This window comes from Cetorhinus maximus, unplaced genomic scaffold (assembly GCF_964194155.1).
Source record: "Cetorhinus maximus unplaced genomic scaffold, sCetMax3.hap1.1 HAP1_SCAFFOLD_2287, whole genome shotgun sequence".
Classification (NCBI taxonomy): Eukaryota; Metazoa; Chordata; class Chondrichthyes; order Lamniformes; family Cetorhinidae; genus Cetorhinus; species Cetorhinus maximus.
In genome coordinates, this window is record NW_027598226.1 from 1 (window position 1) to 15,970 (window position 15,970).

Below are 15,970 nucleotides of genomic sequence, written 5' to 3' on the forward strand. Positions count from 1 at the left end.
GAGAGAGAGAGTGAATGAGAGCGAGAGTGAGAGTGAGAGTGAGAGAGAGTGAGAGACAGAGTGAATGAGAGAGAGAGTGAGTGAGAGAAGAGAGTGAGTGAGAGAGAGTGAGTGAGAGAGAGAGAGAGAGAGAGAGAGAGTGTGAGAGAGAGAGAGAGTGTGTGAGAGAGAGAGAGAGTGAGAGAGAGAGTGTGAGAGAGAGACAGAGACTGCAGGGGGCAGTGAGTCTCTCACAATGTCAGTGGCTGGGTAGCTGATGGCCACCAGGTGGTGCTGCACACTGGCAAATCCAACCCTCACCCCAAATCCCTGTTTCCCCCACTAGACAAGACATCAGACAGAGCGACTGGGGGAGGCATCGGGGAGAAAGCATGTGATTGGGATATTGGATGTGGGGGGAGGGGGGGGTGGTGGTGGTGGTGGAGCTGGGAGGGGGAGAATGGAGTTTTGGATCGCTGAAAATCACCAAGTTTAAGGATTCAGGTGAAGAACTAAATATCCAAATTTGATGATGTACTAGGATGACCTTAAAACTGGAGCCAGGCCGTTCAGGGGTGAGGTCAGGAAACACTTCTTCACACAGAGGGGAGTGAAAATCTGGAACTGTCTCCCCTCCCCTGGGCGCTAATAGGAAATTTCTAAACTGAGACTGATAGGATTTTGTTGGTTCCGGGGATTCAGGGATACGGAGCAGAGACAGATAAACGGAGTCAAAGTTCAGATCTGTCACGGTCTAATGAAATGGCGGAGCTAGTTTGACGGGCCGAATGGCCTCCTCCTGACGCGGTGTAGCGAGAAAACTTAGAAATGAGGGGAGCAGAATTTTAGTGAACAGTTAATAATTAAAAGCGGCTGTGTTGGCACAAGGTGTTTTGCTGAAACAACTCGTTCAGCTTCACTCACTGTGAGCAGCCACTCCAGATTTATCCTCATCCTCACTGTCAGGACCCGAGTACCACTCGTCCCCGCTGTACGGCTGTTTGCGCTCCAGAACACACCGCCTCTTACTCCGGGGAGCACCGTCTACTGTCAGAGAAACACAAACAGCGACGATACATCAGCAGCAAGACAATGTCAGGCCCCCACACGGGGGTCACCTTCCTCAGACACACACACACACACACATTGCAATCGATTCACTGTCAGAGGCCGGGCGCTCTCTGCTCGAGGTTTAAACACGTCTTAACAGAGCAGCATCAAGCTCCATCCCTCTCGATAACTAACAGGGCCCAGGGGATTCCCACTGGATCAAAGCACCGAGATAGAGGAGATCCCAGAGCCTGCTGCATCCCTCGGAGCTCACAACATGGTACTGACCGGAACCGGGGGCTGTCAGGGGGCAGATTTTTGGGGTACAGGGCTGAGCCGTGGGCTTTGGGGAGCTGGGCTATTGGCTGCACAGATGCCAGTGGACGTTGGTTCTGTAAACCTTGTTAATAAAGAGATGGTGATCCCAGCAAGAGTGAAACTGAACTTGCTGCTCGTCACATTCACTGACGGAGGTTGCGGAGTTGGGTCAAATCTCGCTCAGCTCTGGCCGGCCTCCCACCTCTAACCTCCCGTAAACTTCAGCTCATCCAAAACTCTGCTGCCCATCTCCAAATCCACTTGCACCTCATCCCATTCACCCATCGCCGTGCTCGCTGAATTACATTGGCTCCCACATTCCCAATATCCCCGGTTTAAAATGCTCATTTTCAAATTCCTCCCTGGCCTCACCCCTCCCCTCTCCATCTCTTAAACCTCTTTCAGCCCCACAGCCCTCCGAGGTCTCCGCACTCCTTTAATTCTGGCCTCCTGGTTATCTGCGATTTTAATCACTCCGCCACTGACAGCCTCACCTTAACCCCAGGAACAACTGGTCCAACCCTCTCTGCCTCTCCAGCTCACTTTCCGCCTGTTTAAGATGCTCCCTAAAACCAACCTCTTTGACCAAGCTGTGGTCCCCCTGATGTGGAACTTTGTTTGATAATATTCCTGTGAAGTGTCTTGGGGATGTTACACGATGTTGTTGCTCTATGCATACAAGTTGTTGTGAATACTCAGGCTGCACTCCCCGTGTCCCTGTGCAGTCTAATGGTCTGGGCACTATCTCAATAAGCTCCTGTTTGATCTGATTTCAATCTCGTGCCCAGCTTTCTGTTACACTGGGCCGATAAATCATTGGGCGATTGTGGGCCAATCAGATTGGAGCGCTGCCAAGGGACAGCGATGCTAATTACCATTCCCGCGACCATTTCAGTAAGAAACTGATCGAATGTGGTTAACTCCCATTGGCTATTGGTGAAAAAAAAGCAATATCTCTCTCAAATCCCGGGAGGGCTTTTCCAATAACGGACCTGAGAGTTAGCAATTTGGAACAGTCCTCTGCAAATGAAAAGTGATACTAGATCAATTGTTTGCTTTGAAACTGAGAGTTATTAAAGGGTATGGGACAAAGGCAGATATGGGAAGCTAGACTGTAGACTAACCATGATCTCATTGAATGGTGGTACGGGCTCAAGGGGCTGAAAGGTCTCCTCCTGGTTGAGTGCCACAGAGAAATGGGCCACTGAGCAGAACCTCCCCACCAGGCCCAGGCTCTGAGCTATGTGCCCTCCACAGTTTACCGATACTGCAATCAACGCAGAGCATCTCCCTCCTCTCCCGAGGTCACTGTGGTTTCCCGCTAGCAATGGCCCAGGTGGGTAGCACACTCACCTCTGAGTCAGACGGTTGTGGGTCTGAGTCCCGCTGCAGAGACTCCAGCCCAACTTCCAGTGCAGCACTGAGGGAGTGCTACACTGTCAGAGGCACCACCTTTCAGGTGAGACATTAAACCGAGGTCCCATCTGGCGTCTCATGCAGATATAAATAACCCACGGCATTATTCTGAACAGGAGTCTTTCTCCCGGTGCCCAACAACCAAGTAGAGAATAAACATTTATTAAACTGCATGAAATACATTAGAGAAGGTATCTCTGTAATCACCCCTCCAGAGTTCACTTCAGTTCAACCAGAACTCTGCTCCCCTTATCCTGACCTACACCAAGCCCTGTCCACCCTGAGATCACTAACCAACTTTTGCTCTGGGTTTGGGGATTGTAAATTTAAGCTCCTCCCAACCCTCTTCTTCTCATCCTATCACCATATCCTTCTATTCCTTTCCCCTCGTGTTTATCCAACTTTCTCCTTAAATGCATCCATATTATTCACCTCAATCGCACTCTCATCACTCTCTTGGTAACGATATTTCTCCTCAATTCCTACTGGGTTTATTAGTGATGATCTTATATTTAAGACCCCTAGTTTTAATCTCTTTCACAAGTAGAAACATCCTCCCCACATCTACTCTATCAAATTCCTTCATAATCACCTTCAACATTCACTCTCTTCACCACCGACAACAGTAGCAGCAGTGTGTGTACCACCTACAAGATGCACTGTGGGAATTCACTAAGGCCCCTTAGGCAGCACCTTCCAAACCCACAACCACCACCATCTAGAAGGACAAGGGCAGCAGATAGATGGTATATCTGCATGAGACGCCAGATGGGAACACCACCACCTGGAAGATCCCCTCCAAGTCACTCACCATCCTGACTTGGGAATATATCACTGAGACTGGGTCAAAATCCTGGAACTCCCTCCCTAACAGCACTGTGGGTGTACCTACACCACACGGACTGCAGCGGTTCAAGAAGGCAGCTCACCACCACCTTCTCAAGGGCAATTAGGGATGGGCAATAAATGCCGGCATAGCCAGCGACACCCACATCCCGTGAATGTAGTAAAAATACAAAGAAATTCACTTTGCAATCACAATATAACATTTTTCTAAAAATGTGACTGGACACATGTAAATTTCAAAATAGACCATTTTCAATTTGCACGGTTACAACGTCATCAGCTTGAATTGTTTAATCTTTTCAAAACGCTGCGGCCAATATTCTCACCTACGCAAGTCTCACATTCCCATTCCCAGCACCAGCGCTCAAAACGTCACCGGCTGCTTCTGCTCCAGCAGCAACATCATCATCCTCACTTTCAAATCCCTCCATGGTCCTCTTGCCCTGCGACAGGGTAACTGCGCCAAGCCATGTAGGATAGGCTCTCTCTGCCCTCTGTCACCACCGCACCCCTCCCTGCCCCCCGCCCACACACTCGGTCCTCTCCATCAGGAGCAGCTCAGTCAACTGCCCGTACTCCGAAGGAGAACTGAGAGGCGGGATAGAGACAAACTATTCCCACTGTTTGGGAGTCTAGGACCAAGGGGACATGGGCTAAAAATTAGAGACAGGCCTTTCAGGAGTGAAATTAGGAATCACTCCTACCCTCAAAAGGCTGGTAGGAGTTTGAAACTCTCTTTTGCAGACAGCAGTTGACGCTAGATCAATTATTAATTTTAAAATTGAGATTGATGGGACTTTTTAAGGATGGGGAGAAGATGGGCATATGGAGTTAGGTCAGCCACGATCTCCTTGAATGGAGGAACAGGCTTGTGGGGCTGAATGGCCTCCCTCCATTGCGACGTTCCCCGTAGTCTGGAACTCCTGGTTCAATCCTCCCGGCTCCAGCAGCTTCTACGCAGACCCACCTTTTGATTCGGTGTCTATGACGGGCGTGCTGGTTTCCCGCTGCTCTCCCGAGTCCACAGAGATACTCCTTTCCCGTTTCACTTTCCCTTTCAGCGCTCCGAGGTTTGACACGGAGTTCTGGCTGCCTTTCAGCCCCGAGCTTCCCGGGGAGATCTGGCTGGCTTTCCCACCGTGACTCCCTGTTCCCGCTGCTTTTGACCCCAGGCCACAGGCCGTTCCCTGGCTTGCATTCAGGGGTGGGGCACTGCTGTTGACCGGCTTGCCGTGATTGGTCAGTTTACTGTCCGGGTGCATTTGATTGGTTGCGGGTTTTGGTGACGGGACTGGGGGGATCCGGATTTCTGACTCGTGTTTTATTTTCAAACTGTTTTCAGAAAATCTGTAACGAAAAGAGATTTAAAATAAACATCGTGAGAGGGTGTAACCGCACAATCACAAGCTGACCATCCTTGTTGGACAGAATCGCACACGGGGACAGCATTAAACAGCAAAGCTCCACCATTGGCAACTGATCGGTCACAGGTCACTATTTATAAAACATCAGGCAGTAACCAGTCAGTTCAAGGTTCGGTTTGGCTTCTTGCAAACACGGGTCACAGGAACAGGAGGCGGTTAATCAGCCTCCTGAGTAAATCACCGCTGACACTGAAATAAGAACTGGAAGGGCTGGGAATACTCAGCAGGTCTGGCAGCATCTGCGGAGAGAGGGAAACCTGATTTCGAAGTTCCAAAGACTCGAAACGTTAACTGTTTCTCTTTCCACAGAAGATGCTGTCAGAACTGCTGAGAATTTTAAACACTTCCTGTTTTATTTCATGACTGGTTTGTATCCTAACTCCACCCAACTTCCTTGGGGCGATATCCTTTTAAACCCCTTGTCTGGAAAATCATTGTCGGGTTTAAAATTATTAACTAATTATCTATTTTTTTTTTGTGGGAGGGATTTTCACACTTTGACTCTCCTTTGCTTTAAGATTCTAAACTTCTCTGCAAAATGGCCCGGCTCTGATCTTAAGCTCATGTCCCTGTCCTTGACCCCTGCATCAGTGGGAATGTTTCCCCTCCATCAATTTATTCAAAATCCTAAAAACCCCCTCGATCAAATCACCCGTTAACTTTCTACATTCCAAGAGAATTATAAACCTCGTTTGTAGCTCAGCACCACCTTCTCCAGGGCAATAACTAACTATGTCACACATCCCATGGATAAATTAAACAACTTCTCCTCACTCAAGGAGGTGCCTCACAGACACCAGTTCCTGGGGCAGGGTTTAAGGATAAGGGGGGCAGCAGGTGGGTGGTGGGAAGGAAGAAGAAAGACTTGTCTTTACAGCCAATACTTTTATTTTTGAAAATGTAGGAAATGCAGCAGCCAATTTACACACAGCAAGATCCTAGAAACAGCAAAGTGATGATGACCGGATAATCTTTGTTTTGTGTGTGTGGCTGACCTGAGGGATAGATGTTGGCCAGGACACCAGGGTGAACTCCCCTGCTCTTTGAAATGGTGCCACACGATCTTATACATCCACTTGAGGGGGCCTCGATTTAACGTCTCATCTGAAAGGTGGCACAGAGTCAGTGTAGATCTTTGTGCTCAAGTCTTTGGAGTGGGACCTGATCCCACAACCTTCTAGATCAGAGGTGACAGAGTTACTCACAGAGCCAGGGCTAACACTCATGTAGGTTATTTATGTTCAAAAGCTGGTCAAGCGGAGGCTTTGTTTCAATTCCTTCATGGGACGCGGGCATCGCTGGCAAGGCCAGCATTTGTTGCCCTTGAACCGAATGGCTCACTCGGCCATGGGGGAGGAGGGGAAATTTCCTTCCTGAGTGAACAAGATGGGTTTTTATGACAATTGATAGTTTCATGGTCACCATTCCTGAGAACTAGTTTTCAATTCCAGATTTATCAACTGAATTCAAATTTCACCAGTTGCTGTGGTGGGATTTGAACCCGAGATCATGGATCATTTGCCTGGGTCTCTGGATTACTGGTCCAGTGACATTACCATCGCGCCACTGACTCCCCCCCTAATCAATACGGAAAGAGTGCGAGAGTGAGTCTAACACGGAGCGAGGAAAACTAGTGACAGCAACAATAGGATGAGCCGAGAGAATTACCCAGGACTCTTAACAAAATGGCAGTGCCAATACAGGAGGTGGGGGTAAAACATGTTGGATATGTGGGAATTGTCAATACAAGAACACATAGGGAAATCACATGGAATCTTCACTGGAACTGAGCCCAGGTTGCTAAGCATGACCCTGGCCGGTCGCCCTCTCTGGTGACCCCAGACTTGCAAACAGGCTTGTTCTTAATCAGTCACATGCCACACAGCCTCAAGGCAATTGACACTGAGGCATAACATCATAAGATACAGGGGCAGGGGCAGGAGCAGGCCATTTGGCCCACTGAGCCTGCTATTGAGATACTTCCATCTTGTCCCTAGCAGGGAAAATCCTAACACAGATGCTCCTGAATCACCTACTTCCTGTGGTTTAGGAAATCCTCCCAGAGACAGTGTGGCTTTAGACCTTCCAGAAGAACCTCTGACATGGTTTTCATTGCCAGACAAATCCAAGAAAAACACCCAGGACCAGGAACTCTTCATTGCATTCATCGACCTGACCAAAACATTTGACTCTGTAAATCGGGAGCCTCTGTGGATTGTACTCCAGAGATTTGGATGCCCAAGAAACTTCACCACAAGCCTGCAACTGCTTCATGATGATGTGGCTGAACTGTCTTGAGTGGGGGATCTGAAACAGTCCCCTTCAAAATCTGGACTGGGGTCAAGCAAGGCTGTGAGATAGCCCCTGGAATATTTACAATCTACCTGATGGTGGTTAGTCATCTCATCAAAGATCAACTGCCCTCTGGTATCAGTATTAAATCACACCGATATGGAAAACTCTTTAACCTCAGCTGCCTCTGTGCCAAAACTAAACTGGCCACCATAGACATACATGATCTACAGTTTGCAGATGACTGCAGACTCATTGCCCTCTCTGCACCTGGTTTGTAAGTCACTCTCAATCTCTTCAATTCTGCATACAAGAAATTTGGCCTGTCCTTGAGTGTTGCCAAAATGAAACTCATATCAACCCATACCCGGTCAGGCAACTATTCCACCCTCCATATATGTTGAAGCAGACACTCTGGAATATGTTGAGCATTTCCCACACCTTGGCCACTACCTCTCTTAAAAGGCCACCACTGACGGCGAGATCCAACATTGGATCAGCTGTGACAGCTCAGCCTTCTACAAGCTATGCAAGCGAGTGTTTGACAACAAAGACCTCCGCAAGTCAACAAAAGTCCTAGAGTACAGGGGCAGTTATCAGCATCACATTTCTGTACTGCAGTGAGACCTGGACTGTGTATCAGCAATACATAAGAGCGCCAGAGAAATTCCATCAGCAATGCCTCTGCCGCATGCTCCGGACTCATCAAGGAAGACCATCAAACAAACGCTCTGTCCTTTTTGAAGCCAGCTTCACGAGCATTCAGGCAAAACTCCTGCAAGTTCAACCACGATGGACTGGGCACTGTGTCCGGATAGACAAAAAGTGTCTCCCCCACCATGTCCTGTTTTCTCAACTCTCAAACGACCAGTGCAAAGAAACGCTTCAAGACACTCTGAAGCTTCCCTTAAAGCGCGGCTGCATTGACAGTAATGACCGGGAGGAGCTTGCTACCAATCGTTCAAAATGGTGCCAACCTGTCCATCAAGCTGCATCATGCTTTGACGCTGAACACCTTAGTGATGAGGCAGAGCAGTGGCAGAGAAAGAAAGAAAATGAAGCAAGTCCCACACTCCAGATCTCACTATCTTGTGAGATCTCCTGCCCCATGTGCCCAAAAATTTGCAAGTTGAGAATTGGCCTGTTCAACCACATCAAGACCCATGGCAGAAAATCATCACTCTCAGGAGAGGTCATCCTCAGAAAGAGGGACAGCTGATGACCAGCGAGTATAAGCCTCAGCTTTTCACCCACAAATGCATGTTTTACTTACCCCTACCTTATAACTAGGCACATGGGATCAAGCAGGTGATAAGGGCTGTGCTGCACTGGAGTTTAAGACACACCCACTCATTGCATCAAATACCAATGACATTTCAAAACATGACCACACGCACATTTTATACTTGGTGTGTAGGTCTACCCGTTTTTGGAGGAATTGTGAGCTTCAAAGGCTGAATTATATATCAACATCTATGGTACATGTTTCAATAAGATCACCTCTCATTCTTCTAAACGCCAATGAGTATAGGCCCAACCTGTTCAACTTTTCCCCATAAGATAACCTCGTCATCTCAGGAATCAGCCTAGTGAATCTTCTCTGAACTGTTTCCAATGCAAGTATATGCCTTCCTTAAGTATGGAGACCAAAACTGTACACAGTACTCTAGGTGCGGTCTCTCCAATGCCCTTTACACTAGCAAGACTTAATTACTATTATATTCCATTCTGCTTGCAATAAAGGCCAGCATTCTATTTGCCTTCCTAATTACTTGTTGAAGTTGCATGTTAGCTCTCAGTGATTCGTGTACAAAGACACCCAGATCCCTCTGTACCGCAGCATTCTGAGTCTCACTCCACTTCTGCTTTAGTTGTATCAGCATCACAGACCAATATCCATATTCCACCAGCATTTATCTGGGTAGTGCTGGCTAAACCAGGCATGAACTGCTGAGAAAGTAGTCGTGATAATGAAAACTTTTAAATGGGAATAATCTAAGGATGGGTCTTGGAGATTTCCAGTGATTACTTCTTTTGGCAGCTTGTTCCACTGTGAGATTGTCCTTGGGAAGAAAGATTGTTGATGCACTGTCTTGGAAACAAATGGTCTTTGTAGTTTGTGTGGATGGTGACCTCTTGCTTTGTCATTGCTGGAGGGCGCGAGGTACTTGTTTCTGTCAATTCCCACCAGTCCATTCCAGGTTTTATAGAAGATAGTCAGTCTATTCTTTTTCCTCCTTTGCTGTAGTGATTCCCATTCCAAATCTTTGATCCAGGATGTAACACTGGTGTATTTCCCACATGGATTCGTGCAGCAGGTCTCTGGATCGTTTCAATCTTATTTATATCTCTCGCCATATAAGGATCCCACACACAACTTACATATTCCAGGACTGGACAAACACATTTTTGGTAATCTAAAACTGAAATTTTTGATGCAATACCAAAGATTCCTCCTTCAGAAATCCAAGAGCCCTTTTTGCTTCGGGTGTTATCTGCTGAATATGGAATCCTCATTGAAGATTGTTTTTAAGATGAACCTCCAGTGTGGTTGTGCATCTTGTGTTGGAGAATTTGATTACAGAACTTAAAGCTACTTGTTGATGGACTTGACATAGCATTTTTTGGCACTGAATGCCATCAATGGTCCTGCCATTTTTTGCTATTCCAGATGATCATCCTGTAGTGAATTGATGTGAATTTGAGTTTTTCCTGATGCGGAAACTACACAGTCACCAGCAAACAGTCGCACTCTTGCTTTTTTAACTTGTCGGGAAGGTTGTTTACGTATGTCAAAAAGAGTAAGGGTCCCAACACAGTTCCCTGGGGAAGTCCGGAGAGGACATCTCTAGGAGATGATGATTCCCCACCACGCGCCACTCTTTGCTTTCTGTTGGTTAGGAAGTGCAGGATCCAATTGAACAATGTCCTCCTGATTCCACAGTAGTGATGTGTGGACAAGAGATTTTCATGAGGAACTTTGTCAAAGGCTTTTGATAAATCCAGTATTGCCATGTGAGTAAGTTCATCTCTTTCGGAGCTTGAAGCTAGGTCATTGACAGTATTTGGATTTCTAAGGAGGAACCTTTGGTACTGAAACAAAAATATCACAGTTATAGCTTACAAAATACATTTCCCGGGGTTCTTTCCGATCTAAAACCACGCTGATTATCTACCAGGATATTCTGCTTTTCCATTCTCCCTGCCAAAGTGGACAACCTCACATTTCCCCACATTATACTCCATCTGCCAAACTTTTGCCCACACACTTTGCTTATTTATGTCTCTTTGCAGATTCTTCATATCCTCCTCACAACTTGCTTTCTTACCTATCTTCGTATCATCCACAAGTTTGGTTACGATATAGTCGGTCCCTTCATCCAAATCATTAATATGGATCATAAATAGTTGGGGCGCCAGCACTGATCCCCATGGCCCTTCACTAGTTACAGTTTGCCAACCTGGAAATGATCCATTTATCCTGACACTGTTTCCTGTTAGTTAGCCAATCCTCTCTCGGTGCTAATATAACATTCCCAACACCATGAGCTCTTATTTTTTATGTGGCATCTTAACAAGTGCTTTTGGAAATTGAAATGCACATATACTGGTTCCCCTTTCTCCACCCTGCTTGTTACATCTTCAAAGAACTCTAATAAATTTGTTAAACATGATTTCCCTTTCACAAACCATATTGACTCTGTCTGATTTTCTAAATGTCCTGATACTACCTCCTTAATAATGGGTTCTAGCATTTTCCCAATGACAGAGGTTAGGCTAACTGGCCTACAGTTTCCTGCTTTCTGACTCCCTCCTTTCTTGAATAGAGGAGTTACATTTGTGGTTTTCCAATCGGATGGGACACTTCTAGAACCTAGGGAATTTTGGAAGATTACAACCACTATCTCTGCAGCCACTTCCTTTAAGGCCTTAGGATGCAGGCCATCAGGTCCAGAGGATTTGCCACCCTTTAGTACCATTACTTTTCCTAATGATAGTGATTGTTTTAATTACCTCCCTATATTTTGCCTCTTGATTTTCTTCTAATCCTGGGATGTTTCTAGTGTTTTCCACTGTGAAGACAGATACAAAATATTTGTTCAAAGTCTTTGCCATTTCCTTGTTTCCCATTGTTAATTCCCCAGTCTCGCCCTCTTAAGGGACCAATGCTTACTTTAGCTACTCTCCTCCTTCTTACACACTTGTAGAAGCTTTTACACGGTCTGTTTTTATATTTCTTGTTATTCTTCTCTCATACTCCAATTTCTCCCTCTTTTATTCTTTTAGTATAAGATCCTGAGGGGTCTTGACAGGGTGGATGTGGAGAGGATGTTTCCTCTTGTGGGAGAATCTAGAACTAGGGGTCACTGTTTAAAAATTAGGGGTCGCTCATTTAGGACAGAGATGAGGAGAATTTTTTTCTCTTGGAGGGTTGAGTGTCTTTGGAACTCTCTTCCTCAAAAGGTAGTGGAAATAGAGTCTTTGAATATTTTTAAGGCAGAGCTAGATAGATTCTTGATTAACAAGGCAGTGACAGGCTATCTGGGGTAGGCGGGAATGTAGAGTTGAGGTTACAATAAGATTAGCCATGATCTCACTGAATAGCGGATCAGGCTCGAGGGGCCGAGTGGCCTCCTCCTGCTCCTTGTTCGTTTGGTCATATGTAGTTATCCTCTTCTGAATTCTAAAATTTTCCCAATCCTCAGGCCTATCACTGATCTTGGCAGCATCATACATCTCCTTTAAGTCTCCAAGTCCAATTTTGGAAAGCGACCAACTAAACACCGAGCAGTGACTGTCACAACTGTACCTTGTGTCAGTATAAGGTTATGGAACATCAATCCTCACACACAACTCACGTGTCAGCTGTGACTCAGTGGGTAACCCTCTCACCTCTGAGTGGTAGCTTGTGGGTTCAAATCCCAATCCAGAGACTTGAGTGCAAAAATCCAGGCTGACACTCCAGCGCAGTACCGGTCGGTGCTGCACTGTCAGAGGTAATGGAATGAGACATTAAACTAAGGAGGGCAGGGGCGCTCTCTCCAGTGTCCTGGTTAATATTTATCCTGTGACCAAAAACAGATGATCTAATCATCGTATGATTATTTGTGGGATCTTGCTGTGCACAAATTGGTTGCTGCATTTCCTAAATTACAATAACTACAGTTTTAAAAATACTTAATGACTGTCAAGTGCTTTGAGATGTCCTATGGTTGTGAAAGGTGCTATATAAATGCAAATCTTTCTTTCCTCATGCCTGGTCAGTGCACTGTCACACACAGTTCCACTACAGACAGCTCCTGACTCCAGTGAGACTGCGTTTACACAGTTCAACAGTTGTGAATATTCAACTTTTAGCACACTCTGTGACCTGGGACACTCATCAGTCCAAACACAGAATCCTCTGTTTCTAATACATTCAATAAATAATCAACAGAGATCAGCACATTGAGAATAACGTCATTAAAATAAAAAACTTCAATGCGTTTTTTGGAACATTAACAGAGATCAGTCCCTCAACCTTCTGCCTTTTGTTAGGTAAATCAGAAGGCATTTCTGTACTCACCCACAGCCCTGCCGCGCAACCCTGCACAAACAGCAGTTCACAGCACAACACCCAGCTTCTCTAATCCCGCTGACATGTGCTTGTAGCTGCACATTAGGTGGGCGATATGACTCTGGTCACTCGCACTCCTAGCCGTCTGCTTCCTTACATTCAGAGGCTGCAATCTTTGCATCTACACAGTTTCCTCCCCTCAACAGCTCACTTCAAACGCAAGCATGACTCACGCCTGTAACCACAGCCTGTCGCTACACGATTTATATGTGTGGAATTCAGTCACTCAGACCCTCGTTCTTCATCTCAGGCATAAACAAAGGACCTCGTTAGGTTTTTCTCGCTTTAAACCTCTTGACTGTTGAACCTGCTGCATTCTCCTGTACCTGTGACATTCGCCCTGATCAACACAAATTTGTCCTTTGAACACAGACTGAATTTCACAAATACACCATCCCCACCAAAATATATATATATAAAAAAAGAACAAAACAAATTCATTTTAGAACGGATCTTTGACTCACTGCTTGTGAAGCCCATTGCCAAGCATGAATCAAACTATAAAGCAGAAATCTGGGACTGTACAACACCAAATGACGAGAAAGCTTCCAACTGATCAGTGACATTGGGAAAGATCAAACCAGACAACCGCACATCATCACCCCAACCCCCCCAGCTTGCCGCTGGCCAACAGATTCACGTTGCAGAATAGAGCAGGCTTTAGTACATTAACCGTCAGAGGACAGATATCAGAATGAAGTTAGCAAACGATCTGATGCGTGTCCCAGAGAGGGGGGTCCCTCTGCCCAAGCTGAGCAGACGCAGAGCGTTGAAATAACTCCCCAGGCACCGGGGAAAGGCTCTAGACCCAGGTCTCCTTCACCTGGACGCGAAGAAACAATTCTGAGCACTGGGGATTTTCCAAAATCCCCGAGGGTGGGACTGACTAGGGGGCAAATTGTTCCCCCCCGAAGAGAATTCCGAGGGGGTGGGATAAACAGGAGGGAATTCGGGGTAAGGGAGGGTGTTGGGAAATATTTTTTTAAGTAAGGGTTACACGGAGTTAATTAGCGTGTGTTGAAATGAAGATGCTTTTGGAGAGAGAGGTTTGAGTTGGAGGCGGGGTGGTGTTGAGGGGGTCCCGAGTGGAGGGGGAAATGGTGGGGGACTGAAAGGATGGGCAATGTTAACAGGATCTAAGCCAGTTGGTAAAGGCAGAAACAAGACACAGAGCTTTCCTTTATTGAGAGAGTTTATTTACTTGTTCAGTCTCTTAGCTCTCCTCCCACTTGACCCAGTGTCCTCGCCATCTCCTATGTGTGTGCTCAAAGACCATTAATACTCATCGCCTGTTTCTCTTAACCACAATAATGTCATTGACATGACACTAACAGGGAGTACAGGCACTCACTGCTGCTTGACCACTGAGACCCACCAGCCTGACCAACCAGAGCACAAAGTCTCACCAGGCATGGGGATGGACTTCACTCTCAGGTTTAATCATCAAACTCAGCTACTCAGTCTCCCCCATGCGCAGGGTGCCCAGAATACACACTGGCTGTCATGGCACTGATTAGCATCAATGGACAGAGAATTTCCCCACCCACGTACCTGCCCACTTACTCCGAGCCAGGTGCTGAGTCAGGGTTCAATGTGCATTACAGTAACCTCCAAAGAGCAGGGAAATGCCCCTCTTGTTTCTACCAAACCCCCACACACTTTCCAGTAACCATCTTCCTGCTTCCTACAACCAAAGCAGCGTGCAGTAAGCGGCTGCACATGGCGCACACACACACCCCCGCCCTCCGAGACAAATGGCAATCACAGGGAGAGCAGAAGGGACTTTCACCACTCAAAAATGCTAATGCAATTTAGTTTGTTAGAGGGACTGGCAGAAGAAAGGGACAAGGGGAATGTTTCTGGGGAATGGATCGCAGGGAATGGGAGTCGGCGGGATTAAGGGATATGGGGAGAAGGTGGGTCTGATTTATCAAATAATATTAGGCTGATAGGAGCTAATGCTGCTTGCATTCCTAAGTCTGTTAATATATTTGCAATATGCACCAAGTGATACAAAGCAGAGGGCAGACGCACACTGATCTGTCAACAGGGGAGAGAACGTTTGAGATTTAATATATAGTGTCGGAGACGCTGCTGGAGCAGCCCTAGAATTGGTGTGGCTGATGGAGAAGGGGATTTAAAAACAAATACCAGTCTCGGTTTCTACCTATGACCATAACCCCACTGAACCCAGCCCAAGGGCCAACACCTGTGGGACCCATACCCCAGCGAGTGTGTGTGTGTGTGTGTGTGTGTGTGTGTGGGGAACTGCACCCCAGTGAGGGTCAGTGTGTGTGGAACTGTACCCCCAGTGAGGGTCAGTGTGCGTGGAACTGTACCCCAGTGAGTGTGTATGTGCGCGGGGAACTGCACCCAAGTGAGAGTCAGTGTGTGTAGGACCAGTACCCAGTGAGAGTGAGTGTGTGTGGAACCCCTACTCAGTGAGGGTCAATGGGTGTGGGACTGTACCCCAGTGAGAGTCAGTGTGTGTGGAACCCCTACTCAGTGAGGGTCAATGGGTGTGGGACTGTACCCCAGTGAGAGTCAGTGTGTGTGGGACTGTACCCCAGTGAGAGTCAGTGTGTGTGGGACTGTACCCCAGTGAGAGTCAGTGTGTGTGGACTGTACCCCAGTGAGAGTCAGTGTGTGTGGAACTGTACCCCAGTGAGGGTCCATGTGTGTGGAACTGTACCCCAGTGAGGGTCAGTGTGTGTGGAACTGTACCCCAGTGAAGGTCCATGTTTGTGGAACTGTACCCCAGTGAGGGTCAGTGTGTGTGGAACTGTACCCCAGTGAAGGTCCATGTTTGTGGAACTGTACCCCAGTGAGAGTCAGTGTGTGTGGGACCCGTACCCCAGTGAGAGTCAGTGTGTGTGGGACCCGTACCCCAGTGAGAGTCAGTGTGTGTGGGACCCGTACCCCAGTGAGAGTCAGTGTGTGTGGGACCCTTACCCCAGTGAGAGTCAGTGTGTGTGGGACCCTTACCCCAGTGAGAGTCAGTGTGTGTGGGACCCTTACCCCAGTGAGA

At 47.1% G+C, this 15,970-nt stretch overlaps 1 protein-coding gene across 2 annotated transcripts in view; it reads right to left on the reverse strand.

The window, feature by feature from the left end:
- Positions 1-877: 877 nt before the first annotated feature.
- Positions 878-15,970, reverse strand: part of LOC144677183 (B-cell CLL/lymphoma 9-like protein) — a 30,390-nt gene continuing 15,297 nt past the window's right edge. Inside the window, exons 3-4 of one of the 2 annotated variants that reach the window (XM_078537374.1) lie at positions 4,577-4,956; positions 878-1,023 (exon numbers count right to left, since the gene is read on the reverse strand). In XM_078537374.1, coding sequence (XP_078393500.1) covers positions 896-1,023; positions 4,577-4,956 — 508 coding nt within the window. In that variant the 3' untranslated portion in view covers positions 878-895. Of the gene's footprint in view, positions 1,027-4,576; positions 4,957-15,970 lie in introns of both variants that reach the window. The other variant, XM_078537373.1, reaches the window with a different exon arrangement.